The sequence below is a fragment of the Protopterus annectens genome, chromosome 9.part0 (assembly GCF_019279795.1).
Source record: "Protopterus annectens isolate FY-2018-M chromosome 9.part0, PAN1.0, whole genome shotgun sequence".
NCBI lineage: Eukaryota > Metazoa > Chordata > Ceratodontiformes > Protopteridae > Protopterus > Protopterus annectens.
The window spans coordinates 1,157,633,401-1,157,650,742 of NC_056743.1; the positions used below are offsets into that span (position 1 = coordinate 1,157,633,401).

The following is a 17,342-nucleotide window of genomic DNA, read 5'->3' on the forward strand; positions in this document are numbered from 1 at the left end:
TTTAAATTAATATTTGTTTGTTCTCTCCACTGTAACTGTTGATGTGCTGCATACCACTGTAAAAATATGTCTTTTGTAATTTGTGTGTATACTGATCATGTCTAAATAACTAAATGTATCTGCAATTTTTCTATGTGGAGCTTTTGCCTTTGCTGAAAAGGGGCCTTTTCGGCTCAGACACCCCTGGTTAACAAATGTAAAATAAAATAAAATAAAATAAATAATAAATAAATATCAATCAAAGCACTCTTGGGAGATTTACAGACATCAAGATGAGAGAAGATATCATAAAATTCTAAAATGCAGGACCACAGTTTGATCTCACCAACATCCAAATGGTGAACTCTTTTTCCAGCAATACTTTTTCCTTCCCCATGACTGAAAAAATAAATAAATAAATTTACCAGCAATCCTGGGTTTTAAGGGGAACCATAAAAAAATAAAAGTAGCATGGAATCTAATTTTTGAAATACGTTTTTGGGAGGGGCTAGTATCAATGACTCTATATAAAACAAAATTTTAGGTAAAATTATCATTTTAATTAAAGAGAGCCTATCCTCCATTGTGAAGAACATTTTATACCAACTTTTGATTAGTTCACTAATGGTGGTTATTAAATTACTGTAGTTTAGTTTAACAAACTCTTTCCATGTACTCTTTATACCGACACCCAGGTATTCTAATACAGCATTCTCCCAATTAAACAGGCTATACTCTTAGGTTTTTGTTGATCTTTTTGTTAATTAGTAATGTTTTGGATTTATTATGATTAAATTTAAGCCCTGAAATTCTTTCAAACTTGCTTAAGGTATTTATAACATCATGCAAAGAAAGAACCATCAATATCACCCAACGTTAACAACATATCGTCAGCAAATAATTGTATCTTAGATAATAGTCCTTATTAACTTGAAAGCCTTTTATATTTTGGTTGTTTCTGATATATGTAGCAAAAGGTTCCATTGAAAGAGTAACAATAATGGTGACAAAAGACAAACCTTGTCTAGTTCCCTTGAGGATTTCTAGTGGTGAGGATAGACCTGATCCGATTTTCACATAAGCTTGTGCCCCACTATAAATTTTTATTAATAAGTTGACAAAATCTGAGGAGAATTCAAAACCAATCAGAATTCTTTGTAGAGAAGACAAACTAATAGAATCAAAAGCCTTTTCTATGTCTAGGCTAATAACAGTTAGTTGTTTTTTGTATTTGCATGCTATGTCCTTTAACGATAGTAATTTAATAATGTTATCTTGCATTTCTCTTTGAAGAATGAACCCTGTCTGATCATTATGTATTAGATTAGGTAATATTTTCTTTATCCTATTAGCTAATATCGTCATGAATGTTTTACAATCAGTGTTTAGTAACAAAGCTGGCCTATATGAATCACAAGATTTGGAGTCCTTACCTTGTTTTAAAATGGGGGAGATAACTGAATATTTCCATGATGGGGGTGTTATACATTTTTGCTTAACCATAGTAAAGGCAGTCATCATTTTCTTTATTATATATTCAGGAAAAACTTATATAGTTTAGGAATTATTCCATCCAGTCCTAGAGCTTTATTATCTTTTAAAAGTTTTATTTGCTCTTTCACTTCTGTTAGTGTTATTTGTTTATGTTATTTTGTTGCACTGACACTTTATATTTTCTTGAATAAAAGTATTTATTACATTATCCGTCTCCAAAAGTGGTGTTATTATTTATATCTTTATAGTAGTTTTAGAACACTTCTAATATGCCCATTAAGTTAGATGTACTCTTAGCTGAACCATCACTTTTACATTTAATCGCATAAATAAGATTTTGTTTGTTTATTTTTTTGGATATTAACGCTATTTTATGTAGATATTTAGGATTTACAGCATAAGATTGTAATTTCAATTTTTCCAGGTTTATGGCTACCTTATGATTCAGAATGTCTAAGTATTTTTGATTTAACTTAGTAATTTCATTATGTGCTACTTTATTTGCTTTGGTGTCCATTTTTATCTTGTCTGTGTTTTTTGTAAAAAGTTTTGTCCCACTCTCTCCTTTTTTTAAGGTAGCAAGATTTTATTCTCTCTCTCTATATATATATATATATATATATATATATATATATATATATATATATATATATATACACACACACACACACACACACACTTTAAAGGTGTCCCATAGTATAGTATAGTATCAGTCACTTCACCATTATCATTTGTTTCCATAAACATGTCTATTTCTTCCATTATCCATTCCCTAAAGTCTTTTAGTTATGTAAGCAGGAATTCTCTATAGAAATCTTAAATCATCTGTATGCATAGTTAATGTAAAGTTTATAGCATTATGGTCTGAAAGTGGACAAGTCATTCCAGATACGTCACTTATTTTTGAGTATATATTATTTGATACAAAGACCTTATCAATGTTTGTTTGTGTACTAAACCAATATGAATAGTGAGTACAGAATAAGGAATAATATTCTCTTAGACCATGTATATTGAAGGTTCATCTGGTTTGTAATGTCATTTAAGTTCTTGGCTTGAGATGTTAGTTTTATTTTGCCATTTTTAGAAGTATAATTGCCTGTTAATAAGCAGTTAAATATCACCTGTTGCTATAATTTCCCCTTTTGCATTTAAAGTATTCAGGTCCAGATATTTGCCAACATATTTAGTACTTAGTCCTGGTATCCAATATGTATTAAAGTATAATACTTCCTCCTGATTTCCAAAATAACCATGCTTAGCATCCCATCTTTATCTGAAATTGTATCGATAATTCTTGGCAGAGTACAAGTATTTTTCCACAGAATAAGAGTGTCACTTTCTCTTAGTCTTAAAACATGAATCAGCCAGAATGGTATAGCCATTAAGAGAGTATTTTTAATAGATGGGTTTCCTGTAAAAAGATGAGCTGGGCTTTATGCATTTTGATATATTTAAGCAAACCAGTTCTTTTGACATTATTGTTCAAACCATTAACATTTAATGATAAACATTTATAAGCCATTGACTATAATGTGTATGTTGTTACTTACTGAAAGACCTTTCTTCCATGTTGACTTGAAATCTACTGAAAACTTACTTATCATGGACGTATAACATGTATTAAGCACTACTTCATAAACCCCAAAACTATTTACACATACATGAAACATCTATACCTAGTTTGATCCAGCTTTTTATTAGGGGTCTTGAAAAGACAGATGATCAAAAATAAGTATCTCACCTACCTATAAGATACTAAGAGAAGACACCCTAAAGTTTGACTCAGATTTTTGGAATTACTATGTAAAGATTAATGGAGAATGAATATCTGATGAATCCAAAAAACTGTTATTGAAATCTACATATGGTACCTCTTCCTCATTATACTGGAGACTGTATACATGGAAATTTATGAATAGGAGTTTCTATACTCCACATAAAATAAATCTTAAATCTTATACTCAAAAACAGTGAAAGCAAATATTGGAAATGTGATGAATCACTACAGGCCAACTGGGTTCATATGTTCATTGAATGTAGAAATGTTGCTCAATACTGGAAAGACTTCAGATATTTTGTAAAGGCTTTATGGTCTGATAACTGTCATATTTCTAACTCACTAATCCTATTCAATGTTCTTATACCCAGTGTAATACCTAAATCTCAGATTCAGTTACTCTGGTCAATTCTTGCAATTGCCAGAAAAGTTATTACTTTGAACTGGAAAAGTAAACAATATTTGATGTTTAAAGAATTTATTAATTTAGCAAAAGTTGTTTGTAAAAAAGAACTGCAGACCATTTGTTACAGAACTTATAACATTACTCATAAAAAATAGCATGGCAAAAATAGGCAAACCTTTTGAACAAATACTGATAACTTTTCATAGATAAAATGATTGTTTATCATGGATGAATGAAAATATAGTTTTGTTACTGTTTATTGTATTTGTTATATGTGCATTTGAGTATGTTTATAATGAATACAAGATAAAAATATTTTTGGGAAAAAAAAACATTACCCCACCACTGACCCACTAGAAAAAAATGCACTTTGGTATTAAGTCAAATTATACTATTACGGAAGAATTAGAAGACATATATCATTTGTAGTTATTTAAAAGTATGTAAAGTACTTATAGTGGGGAAAGGAGAGAAAAGGAACATTAGTAACAAAAAGGAATAGGGAGAGAGAGAGAATGTTATGCAAATACTTAGTACTATATGCAATTAGAAAAAGTAGATATAGAAAGGAAAAAAGAAAGTTAATAATAAAGATGATTGACATTATCTTACAGTATATTTTCCAGAATCAAATATATTATGATTCATAAAACAAAGCATTTAAAATTTGAAGTAATTTATTCATTTGTCCTTTAGTTTCTTAGTTTTGTTTGGTCCTTCCTTCACAGACCATCCATTTTTTGTTGCCTGTCTCTTCATACTCTGGGATGACCATTCTATTTTTTCCATGTCCGACAGTATTTTCTTCTTTTGAATAAATTCTACTGCTTCTTGTAGGGAATCAAATATCTTCACTCCTTCTGGCAAGGTGATTTTTATTCTTGAAGGAAAAATAATTTGAGCTTTAATATTGGCTTTTTTTAATGACTTAGAGGAACACACTCCTTTCTTCTGGATATGACTGTAGAGGTGTAGTCATTGTCAAAACGAATAACTTTTTCACCCATCTTGATAGGGAAATTAATCCAAGCTGATTTCAGCACTAAGTCCTTGTCTTGTGAGGAAAGAAATCTAACTATAATACACCTGGGGTTAGATAACTCAGAGACAAAGCTGGATTTGCCAGGGACCGAGGAGCCCTCTCAATTCCAAAACAGAGGGATTCAGGTATGTTTAGTGCTGAAGAACCACTTATTGAGGAGTTAAATCATGTTAGCACCCTCTTCATTCTCAGGAATTCCATACATTTTTATAGTATTCCTCCTTGATCTACTTTTAAAGTCTTCTAGTTTCTCAATCAGTCTGGTGTTTTGTTTCAGAAGAAATTCATTGTGATGTTCATTTTTTGTCACTCTAGTAGCCAGGTCAGTTACTGCTTCCTCTAAGGCAAGAATCTGTTCAGATTGTGTTTTTACTATTCCATTTAAACGTTCCAGTTGTTTACTGCATTTGAAGTTCCAGTTGTTTACTGCATTCTTGTTTGATAATATCCATTTTGTTTTCAAATTTGTCCATTTTTAGTGACGGTTCTTAGATGTTTGTTATTATAAGACGTAGTTCTTTTTTCAGTGCACTCTCCTGGTGTAGGTTCTTCAAGTTGATCATGTTGAGATCTCCAGTACAAAACTTCTCGACAGGAAAAATTTTAAAAATCTCTTGACTATGCATTAATTTTTAGAAAATAATACAGAGTCTATGTTAATCTATCTTTTAGTTAGATTTTAATAAAAATTAAAGTATATTTCCTGTCCGGATATTAAAATCTAAGCAGAACTATGGATTTCTGTTGTTCTCAGACTAGCATCTTGGCCACGCTCCCTGATATTTCATTTCTTGAAAACACAGCTTTAAAGGCATTACCAGCCAAGAGACAGTGCCCCTTGGCTACATGAACTCTAGAAGTGTTGAATATTGGTCATCACATATGCAATAAGAAAGAGACTCTGATTTTTTTCTTTATGATTGATAATGATAAGCAAGATTTTTATTTTTGAACTTCATTAATTTATAAGATGTTAAGAGACAAATTTACATTTGATTTGTCTTACTGGGACTACTCAACAGGAATTAACAATTTTTTTTCACATGTTAATAAAAAGAAATATGCTAAACTCTACCAGTACCACGACCTCATCTCTTTTTTGGAGAATTTTTAAATGGAAATATTTACACAGAAGTTTCTCAACTCCACATAAATTAGCTTTAATCTGCAAGAAAGAAAATATAAAATGTTGGAGATGTAATGAACTTTTAAATGCAAATTGGCTCCATATGGTTTTACAATGCAAAAATGTCGTTCCACTTTGGTTAAAATTCAGAAATTTTGCAGAGCCACTGTGGTCAGACAACTGCTCTATTACAAATTCTTTAATTCTATTTAATGTTCCAGTTCCAGACTCCATACCAAAAACACAAGTGCCTCTCCTTTGGTCCCTTCTAGCAATTGCTAGAAAAGTTATCACAATAAATTGGAAAAGTAAAAATAACCCCTCATGTAATGAAGTTATTGGTTTAGCAAAAAATGGATGCAATATGGACTTGCAAACTGCTTATATTAGGAGATCAAATATTACTCAAACACTTGTCATGGCTAATGCTTATAGATTTAGTAGATCATTTTAATGGGTTTTTGTACGTTTTATTTTGTCATGGATTCTGTACACAGTTTTATTTGTTCTTAAGTTACTTGTTATGTTACCATGTGTTGAATTTTTTCCTCTTAAAATGCAATAAAATATGTTTTGTTTTTTAAGAATTTGAAATTAAACAAATGTATTCTAATTTTATTTCATAGACTTCTTAGTGTCTCTTTCCTAAGATTCTTGGTTTAATATTTCGCATGCAGGACCATCTATAACTCTGTTCAATTTTCATGGATAATCCTGGTCAGTAGAACATATTACATGCTCTTTCCTTTCCTATGCCCAAATCTTTTTTTGCTAAATGTCACTCATATTCCGGATAAAACTGGTTTTCTTACCTGGAAAGGTGCTATTGATTTATATGCTCTGTACATCAGATGATGTCTACAGCTTTTATTTATTTCTTTACTATGTAGTCCTTCTCTAGCCAGCCATTCATTTAATGTTACAACTCACTGCAGTCACTTTTCCAGGTCACTATGTACACTGACAAGAGCGTTTCAACTTTTCTTTAGCTGTGAGCAATTTGTGCAGATGATCCAGTTCTCTTCCAGTTCTTCCTCAAGCAAATCATCTTACTGCTCTGGTAAATATGGTCAGTTCTGTATACCTACTATATTCTGTACATTTGCAAACACTTACATAGAAGACAGACAGACACATACATGCGCGCACACACAAGCCCATTAATGCCAAAATTTACAATATATGCAAAACCCATCATACAAAAAATACACATCCTGCAAAACTGATCTTTCAGTAACAAATTGCTTACTTTTAATACTTACTATTCAATAACCCAAGAAATGACAAAACAGCGACCATCAAAAAATCAAACAAAAAAGCCCAAATTCAAAACAAACCAAACATACCTAATACCAAAACAAAAACAGAAAACATTCCAACAACACTTAAATAATACAACACTTTTCTTTTAGTGGACAAACTGCCAGGAATCCAATGGTGGGAGGAAGGAAGCTCGATACATCCTCCAAATGTCCATATTTCAACTCCATGATAACACTAACCTACAGAAGGTAGAAATCTCCCTTATAATGTAAATCAGTGCTGGTACACATACAAAGTACAGTTTTGTACCTACCATAAATGTAGATGTCCGATAGATATGCAACTGCAGTCATAACATATGGGTTGTCCTGCCTCAGGCAGCCCTCGGTCGGCCAGATTCCAAAGTCTGGGTCAGTCGGCGGTGTCGCCTCCTCTCCGACGTCAGAACGGCTGGAGTATAAAGGCATCGGCTGACGCCATCTTCTTCAGTGTTTCTTGCCCCAGATGCCAGGTGCCCTCCTAGGAAGGCTAAAATTGGTGAATGGATAAACAATTCCAGACATGCACAACAGTAATAAACAGATGCACCATAGGAGATACCCCCCAGCTAATAGGAATAGGGGTAGTGGACCCATAAAGAAAGATGCAGAGGGGTAGGAGGGGGGAAAATCCAACTGCAGTTGCATATCTATCGGACATCTACATTTATGGTAGGTACAAAACTGTACTATGTCCTTCAAGAATGCAACTGCAGTCATAACATATGGGTTTGAATACCACAGCCAAGCTGGGGGTGGATGGAACTAAGAAAGGGATGGTGTAGCTAGAATGCCCTGCAGGACTGACGAAGCAAAGCCTGCTCAGGATCTGGAGTATAAAGGCAGGTTGTAGTGCTTTGTAAATGTATGCACGGAGCTCCATGTAGCAGCCTCTAGAATGTCCTTTGTAGCCACTCCTCTGAGGAAAGCTGTGGATGTGGCTATAGCTCTGGTGGAATGTGGCCTAATATTGGCTGACACACCTTTTCCGTGGAAAGAATAGCAGAATCTGATGCAGTGTCCAATCCATTTTGAAATTGTTTGTTTGGAGATTGCTTTTCCTTGTACTCCAGCAGCATAGGCTACAAACAGTTGGTCAGACTTTCTGGTGGCCTTAGTTCTGTCCAAGTAGTAGCGTAGTTGCCTGTGTATGTCCAAAGTATGCAGCAGTTTTTCCCCCTGTTTTGAGGATTGGGGAAGAAAGTAGGCAGGTGAATAGCTTGATTTAGAGACACCCTGGAAATTACTTTTGGCATGAATGTAGGATTGGTTCTTAGAGAAACTCTGTCCTGATGAAAAATGAGGAAAGGAGGTACTGCCATGAGTGCCTGTATCTCCGAGACTCTTCTTGCAGATGTGACTGCCAATAGAAAAATCGTTTTCCATGATAGATATTTTATATCTCTGAAGTTGCTGCTGGCTTAAAGGGAGGAAGAGTTAATTTTTCCAAAACGAAATTGAGGTCCCATGCAGGTACTGGCTGTTTTCTGGGAGGTTTGATATTCTTTATCCCTCTTAGGAACTGTCTTAGCAAAGGATGTGAAAACACTGGTGGATCACAATTGTATTTTGCTGAGATTGCTGAGGCGTGAATCTTTATAAAAGAATATGAGAGTCCAGTATGAAACATTTCTGCCAAGTATTCCAATATCTGAGGTATACTCAGTAATGTTGTATCCTGACCCCTGTTGGCATTCTAGATGCTGAATCTTTTCCACTTGGCTGAATAGGTTTTTCTGGTGGAAGGTCTGCGTGCTTCCAGTAAGATCTCTTGAACTTTTTTGGAAAGAGAGATAGCGGAAGGAGTTATGGTAACCTCCAGGCTGTCAGATGCAATGTTTTCAGGTTTTGATGGACAGTCCTGTAATTGTGTTGTGTTAGAAGCAGGGGCCATAGGGGCAGAGGCCACGGTTTGGCCCGAGTTATGCTAAACAGCAATGGGTACCAGTGTTGCCTTGGCCAGTCTGGAGCTATCAAAATGCCTGTTGGCTGTTCTGCTTTGATCTTCAGTATCACCTTGGTCAGCAGAGGTAGAGGAGGGAATACATAAATTTTTAGGGAATTCCAGCTGAAGGGGAGAGCATCCGTTTTCCAGGCTAGAGGATGGTGGGTCCTTGTGCAGAACTTTTCCAGGTGATGATTCATGTGAGAAGCAAAGAGATCGTCGGTCTTCCCCATGTCTTTGTTATTTGTGAGAAAATGTGATGATGCAGCCTCCATTCGTGTGGATCCAAGAAATTTCTGCTCAGCTTGTCCGCCAGTACATTGTCCTTGCCCGGCACAAAACTGGGATTGCAAGTGTATCTTCAGACTCAGGGATTTTTCCCAGAGAATCATTGTTAGTCTGCAGAGGGATAAGAATGAGTGCCTCCCTGCTTGTTTATATACCACATGACAGTGGTGTTGTCTGTCCTTATTAGCAAATGTCCTTGTTGTAGTGATTTTTGAAAGTCTCGATTGCATGTATCACTGCCAACATCTCTTTTGGTTTATGTGCAGATGTCTTTCCTTGGTGTCCATAGACCTTGAATGCATCTGCCCTCCATGTGCACCCCCCATCCATGATCTGAGGCGTCTGTTGTAATCATTTGACCTGCTTGAGGTTTGCTGAAAGACATGCCTTTGTTTAACTGACTTGCTTGAGCCCACCACAAGAATTCTTTTTGCAGACATGGAATGAGTGGGACTACGTCCTCTAGGCTTTGGCTGTGTTGGGACCATAAGCTTTTTAAATACCATTGCAGCTTTCTCATATGAAGTCTTGCCAAAGGTATCAAAAGAATGCAAGATGCCATGAATCCCAGGGCCTGCAGGATTTTCCTTGCAGTCAGCTGGGAGAGCTTTGCTAGGCCTTTGAAGTACTCTGGTAACTGCTGTTGTTTTTCCCCTGTGAGGTAGGCCATTTGTGTTTCTATGTCCAGTTTGGCTCCTAGGAAAATAATCTGTTGGGATGACAGTAGTCTTGATTTCTGAATGTTGACTGTGTATCCCAAAGCCTGCAGTAGTTGAATGACATAGTCCAAGTTTGCTATTAAGGTTTGTTTGTTGTCTGCTTGTATGAGGCAGTCGTCCAGATAGGGGTATATTTGAATCCCCTGGAGTCTGCAGTGTGCCACTACTGATGCCAGGCATTTCGTGAACACTCTGGGCGCAGTAGATAAGCCAAACGGCAATGCTGAGAATTGATAATGCTCTGTCCCTGCAAGAAATCTGAGGTATCTTCTGCAGCTTTGTCTGATTGGGACATGCAGGTATGCCTCCTTGAGGTCCAGAGTGACCAGCCAAGACCCCTTGCCCAGCATGGGAAGGAGCTGCTGCAACTTCAGCATTTTGAACTTTGGCACAATGAGAAAAGTATTCAGAGTAGACAAGTCCAGTATAGGCCTCCATTTGTTTTCTTTTCTTGGAACAAGGAACAGTCTTGAATAAAATCCCTGGCCTTGTTCCTGAGGAGGAACCCTTTCTATTGCTTTTATACTTAACAGCTTTGAAACTTGAGTGAGTGCCTCTGCCCTTTGATGATGTGGCAGGTTTGGCATGCCTTGTCTTATTGGTAAAGTATGGAAGTGGAATCTGTAACCCTTGTCTATTAAATCCAGAATCCAGTTGTCCTTGGTTAATATATGCCAGTTTTTGAGAATAAGGATAATTTTCCTACCAAAGGTGCTTCTCTTTGAGCCTTTGTATGAAAGTCAAGTCATTGTGATTGTCCTTGTGGTGCAGCTGGGCTGCCTCACTTCTTTGATTTGGTTGCCATTGGCGGCCTGTAGGATCCTCGGTATTGCCCTCTACCTCGGGTATGCCTGTTTTTCCCCTTTGAAACTTGTCAGATTCTGGGAAGGACCAATTCTTTGAAGGCCAGTTTCTGCTGAATCTGGGTGGCTGAACCTGGAGGAAATCCTTGACTGTCTGTACCGACTTAGCTTTGTCCTCAATGGATTTCAACACATCTTGTGCATTAGCACCAAAAGCTTCTGTTTTTCCAGAGGTGCATCAAGTAACTTTACTTTAACATGGTCTGGCAATGGCTGATCTTTTAACCAAGCATGTCTACGTATCACAGCCCCAGTCATAGCTGCCCTACATGAAGCCTCCAATGCATCATAACCACACTGAAGAAAATGATTGTTAACCTGCTGAGTGTTATGTATATGATCCTGCAATGCCTTTCTATCAATAGGCTCAGGAGAGACTAGCTTTTTCTGTAAATCATCCAGTAAAAAATCCTGGTACTGAAACATATGAAAAAGGCAGTTAAGTGACCTCATGGCTAGGGTGGTAGAGGTATAAACTTTTTTACCCCATCTCTCCAGGGACCTAGCTTCCCTATCTGCTGGTAGTGGATTATTGGCAGTGGAAGTAGCCACTCCCTTGGGGCCCTGTGAAATAGTTTCTAGATCCACAGAGTGGGCCTTAAAGAGATGTTTGTGAGTGTCAGGGACCCTATAATATCTGTCTGGCTTGACAGGAGCAGGGGGGAGAGAATCAGGGTTAGCACTGGAGTCAGAGAAAACATCATCCAAAACATCCATAACAGGAGGAATAGCTAAAGGTCTGTGCTGGGGGAGCTTGAGGAAGGTAAGTAGCCTTTTCCTGGAATCAGAGAATTCCTGACCCTGCCATTTAAAAAGTTCCCTCATGGAGTGCAGGACTTCACCAAACGAGAAATCCTCTGGAGGGGAGGCAGAGGGAATAGATTCCTCAGCATCAGAGTCCTCATAGGCCTGGAAGGATTCTTCTTGGGTATCTGAATGCTCAGAATCCCCAGAGGCTTCATCTGAAGAGAGGTTGTCAGCCTGCTCAGTTCTGGGCCTTTTCTCTGCAGGTGGCTGAGAACCTCTGTCTGGGTGAGGCTGAGACCCCCTGATAAGAGAAATAAGATCTGCAGCAAGAGACATGATCTGTTTATCAGAAGAAGCGGCCTGAGCAGCAGGTTTAGGATGGGCCTTGGCCTGGCTGGCGGCCTTAGCACGTGCAAAGGCCTTGATGGACATGGAAACAGGAGGCCTTGCAGTCCACCGTGCAGGAGTAACCTTGTCTACAGGCATGGTGCGGGTAGATCCAGAACTTGGTTTCGGAGGAAAATCAACAACCGGCACGGAGAGATCTCTGAGACCGAAGAGCGTGTTAGCGCTGTGTCGTCGGCCTGGGCGGTTGAATTACCGCTTCTGAAGGGACGAAGCACTAGCGGAGGGTTTAGGAGTTGCATCGGTGGAGGCGGGCGAGGATGTCGGTCGGTCCTTTCTTTTGGTAGATTGAGTTGTCAGTTGATCCGACAGCATGATATCGCGAAGATTCACGAAAAAGTCTTGACAAATTCTGGCCTGAGGGTGCGCTTATTAAAGCAAGCACAGGTGGTCTGGGCCCAGGCAAGAAAGGCAGTAAGAATGGAAGTCCTTATGAGGTATTTGTTTACCACAAGACAAACAATTAACTTTCTCAATTTGTTCTGACATCGGCTGAGGCAAGAAAAATGTTCCCCAGGTACTTAGCTTTAGATGACCGGTACTGAAAACACAGAGCTGACCGACTGGCACTTGCGAACTGATTCTGCTTAGAAAGACTGAAGAAGATGGCGTCGGCCGATGCCTTTATACTCCAGCCGTTCTGACGTCGGAGAGGAGGTGACACCGGCCGACGCCGGACCCAGACTTTGGAATCCGGCCGACCGAGGGCTGCCTGAGGCAGGACAACCCATATATTATGACTGCAGTTGCATTCTTGAAGGACATCTGCACAACAATGATTAAAAAAAAAACAGAATGTACAAAACAAACCCCACATTAAACAAAAAGACAAACTACCTAAAAAGCACATCACTTTGGCATTATTGCCAATTCACATACCACTATTCAGTATAATTTCCCTTTGGTCAAATGTAACACACAACACATTGCTTATGTAAATACACAGATCGCACAAACTACAGCTATGTGTGTGCTTCTGTCTTTGCGTGCGTCTGCTGTGTGTTCCTTCCTTGTGACACTGCAATCCTGAAGTGCAATACAGGAAATTGAATTCAAACTCACATTACTATTATGTGAAGCACTAAAATGAAAGGAAAAAAAAAAAAAGAGAAGCAATACTTTGACTCAAACAATGAAGCTTGAGCAATTGTGAAAAGAGCTTGAGACTGAGCAGCTGAGGCTGTCCCATAAGCAAACCTTTACCCAACCAGGGATGGCTTTTTTCATAATCATTATAACAAATCAGTATTTAAATTGAGATCTACTGACTGAGCTCCATTTTGCTGATGCCATGCAGACCCAGATTCCTAATGTGACACTGCCAGGTAAAACTGAGGGTGCAATGTACCGGGAGTGGCAGATATAGTCTAAGGACTGTAACCGGCATCATTGTGTATGTGAATTGGCAATAATGCCAAAGTGATGTGCTTTTTAGGTAGTTTATGTCTTTTTGTTTAAAAAAATTAAGTGGAAACAGGGGAAAACACATACTAATACAAAGATTGTGATAACTCACAGTACTCCCTCTACTATAACACACATATCTTAACTGCATGATTACTATAAGTGGTAGGAGTGTGGAAATCAGGGTGCAGGGGGACAAAACTCCCTTGCAAAAAAAAAACCCTTTAAAAGTTTAACGTGAGTTTCAGAATTTGATGCGGTTTTGTCAGAATCACATGTTAATGTTTGAAATGCTGTGACTCTCAGTATCAGTTTGTGCACTTCTGAAAGGCGACTTGGCAGAAAAAGTGCAGATGCAAGAAGCTGTTTGTCCACAAATGCATCCCAGAACAGTGATGGTCAGAAAACATACAAAGTAGCAGTACCACCACGTTGGCCACCAGCTGCTTACCCAATGCAGATGGCCTGGACTCCTGGCTAGAAAATGGGAAGCTCCTTAGTAAGAATATCGCTCCTGGCAAAGTTACAAGGTGGCTTGGAGACAGGGGCATAAACATCTACTTATGAACTGCAAAGGAAATCCAAAAGCAAAGAAAAGTCAGAGTAAAACAGGTACTAAGGAGCTAAACTGTAGTTTACGAAAGGTAAGAAAAGCTATACTGACAATCATATATTAAAGATATACCATTTTACTTGACAGGAAAAAAAAAGCTTAGGGCTGTAAAGATGATGAACCTGCACATTTGTAATCAAATTACCTGCATTCCATAGTAATCCTTCCCACAATATGCCAGCATGATAGCAAACTTCTGTTTGGGCTTTCTAATGTGCTGCCTGCATTCTAAATCTCCTTCTGATTCCTTGTTGATTTCAGTCTTGCAAATCCCATCACTGTCTCCTTCTGCACCAGGATCCACAAATGAGGAGAGACCAGAATACTCTGCCTAAGAAGATATTACAAATAAATACAAAAGGATAACAGACAAGCTACAAGCTACTAAAGCAAGAAAAATAAAAACCTGATGCAAAGTGGATTTCTAGTTGAATGACTGCTTTGACAGCACCTCAGACATTGTTCAATACCAAAGAATGCTGACCTGCTTTCAAGATATATACTCAACTCCAACACTAAATGGCATGTAACAAAGAAAAAAAACAGTACCTACTGAGGTAATACAAGTTGCTGTGTGTCCTGGCGAGCCTAGTTAATGGCAAGACTATCAGTAACTCTTGATTTGTTTTACCTTCTCTTTTGAGTTGACTTCAATGCCTCTGCAACCAACATTTTAGATGACAAGCAGATGATGGGCATGCATAGATATCACTTAGTACCAAGGCTCTGTTTAGTCTCGCCCTAAGTATACAGTTCTCCAAAGGTGCTCTTACTTCTGGGCCCATGTGCAACAAAGCCATTGTCAGCTCACTAACCAAGTATCAGTGACGGAATTATGAATCTTCCAGTTCGTCAAACTTCAAAATTGTAAGCCACCCCCAAACACTGTACAGCAAGTCTTTCTTCCTGAAGTTAAACTATTGACAGCAAAGCAGCTAGTGTACCAGTACTATTGCTGTAGATTTCTTGAGATGCAAACAAAAGAATTGTTCTCCTGACTAAATTTGGAGCTTTGAAGTGGAACACAGTAATACAAAAATACCTCTTCCACCATCTGAGTAGTAACCTCTATGGTCTGGTCCACAGTAGCAGTCTTAAAATAAAGTGCAATGCAAATACTTATTTGGGAAGCTGAAATGGTGCATGCTCTAAGCATATAAACCACAAATATGTACTCAAGATAGCTTAAGAGTACAGAATCAGTTAAGTTTCCACTATTAACAAATAAATCTTCAGTACTGCAGCTCATCATCCCCATGTTTTACCTTCCACTGTAAAATATTAATGGTGATGGTGCTCAGTCTTTTAGAATCAGAAAAAATGTTTACATATTATTCAGTCACACACACATACACACACACAGGCTGGCACAGCAGCTCACACAACAGTTTTTTCACCTCACAGCAGAGATTCTCCTGTTCGATTCTTGATTGGGTTATCTTCTGTGCAGAGTCTGAATGTCTTACAACAGTTTTATCTGCACTCTCCTTAACCCTCAAAGCACATCCTCCACACCAAAATAATATCAGAGGAACCTCACCTCATGAACTACTGTACTGTTCCTAAAAATATGTTTTCTCACAAGTTCTGATTGAAATCATCATTCTGGATGGTGTATGTAGAAGCATTTTAATTCAGAACTACACAGCAACAAGTTAAGTTCACGACAGGGCATTAAAGTTGTTAGTAATACATAAATTACTATTAACCAATTTAATATAAATATTAATATCTTAAAGTTTTAAATATCTAAACCTATGTTCATGTTGGTGGAAAGATGCTGCACTCTACTGCAGACCAGCACCCCTCAAAAACTGTACTCCGATTAACAATAATTTGCAGGTATATGTAAAGCATTACCTAATTTTTATCATGACACCATTTGATAACTTGGTAAACAGTGAAACTAAGGCATCAACAACTTTCTATAATCTAAATGAAATTAGGAAGATGGATAAAAAGAACAAAATTAGATACCATCAGAATTTAGACATAGATGAAAAAAAATGTTAAAAGAACTCACTAAGAATAAAACAGAAAAATAAGAGTTATTAATTCAAGATTTAGTGTTGGTCATATTCATTACTATAGACATCATTGATTTGTTCTCTTGCATCCCTCATAATGAAGGGATGGACATGTTTTGAAGAGCATATATTCACAGAAGAAGAGAGACACAGGGGGAAAAAAAATGGGAAGAAAAATGTATTATAAATTCAAAGTTTAAAAAATATTGGGTACTATATCATAGGTTCTTGGGATGATAAAGTGATTTGAATAGAGATGTTTTAAATATCTGGATGTTGAAAGTTTATAAGTTTGAACATAACAGGATCAAGAATGACTAGTAGAAATGATGACTTCATTACTGAATGTGACAAATTGGAAAATGTGTTTTTAGAGGAGAGAGGTACCTAGATTTTTTTCATTATTTAGATGTGAGATGAAGAGGGAGGGAGGGGAGGGGGAGGAGGTTTCAAAGGTGTAGAAGAAGAGAGGAGAAGAGAGAAGAAGGAAGTTCAAAGAGAAGAAAAAGGAAACTTCAAAAGAAAGAAGTTTGAGTAGGTAGTAATCATAAAAAAAAAAATAAAATATGAAAAATAATAATGAGGAAAATTAAGAATGATAACTAGTAACAACTATTATACCTGTGAAACACAAAAGAGTTGTTTATTTAGTGGTATGTCAGAAATGCCAATCATTCTACATTTTCAAAAAAAAGAAACTAATGCATTATTTAAGCACACTAAGGTTTGTCTAAAATCAAACAAGATTTGATTTAACATAAATGTCAATAAATGAATTAATATTTCTATAAATAGTCAAAAAGGAAAAGGATTTTTGCACTTTATTTGAGTCATGTCATAAAGGGTGTTGTTTTTAATACGTGGAATATTCATTAGTATCATGAATATTAAGAAAGAATGAACCAAGCTGATTTGATAGTTTAAATTTTCAACAAGGTACCTTATATTGGTAAGGAATTATTAATATACATATTATTATATTATTGAAATGTATTAACTTTCTATAATCTTCATTTTCCAAACTACAACTATATCCCCAGGAGTTAAAGTAGAAATTAACTTAATTTCAAGACAAAGATAGTCTGGGACAGAAGCTGTATTTAACCTTACCCCTCTCACTTCTTCTCAAGTCATCTAATCCAAAAATTTGAGGTGGTTTTATAGCAACATCTTAATGGGAGAAATCAAAAGAAGCTGAGAATT

The 17,342-nt window shown here is 37.0% G+C and overlaps 1 protein-coding gene across 3 annotated transcripts in view; it reads right to left on the reverse strand.

Annotated features, from left to right (window-relative positions):
* LOC122811891 (tRNA pseudouridine synthase A-like) overlaps window positions 1–17,342 on the reverse strand; it is a 353,084-nt gene that overhangs the window by 283,051 nt on the left and 52,691 nt on the right. For all 3 annotated transcript variants that reach the window (XM_044084035.1, XM_044084034.1, XM_044084037.1), the window contains exon 3: window positions 14,258–14,443. In XM_044084035.1, the coding sequence (XP_043939970.1) occupies window positions 14,258–14,443 (186 nt within the window). The remainder of the gene's footprint in view (window positions 1–14,257; window positions 14,444–17,342) is intronic.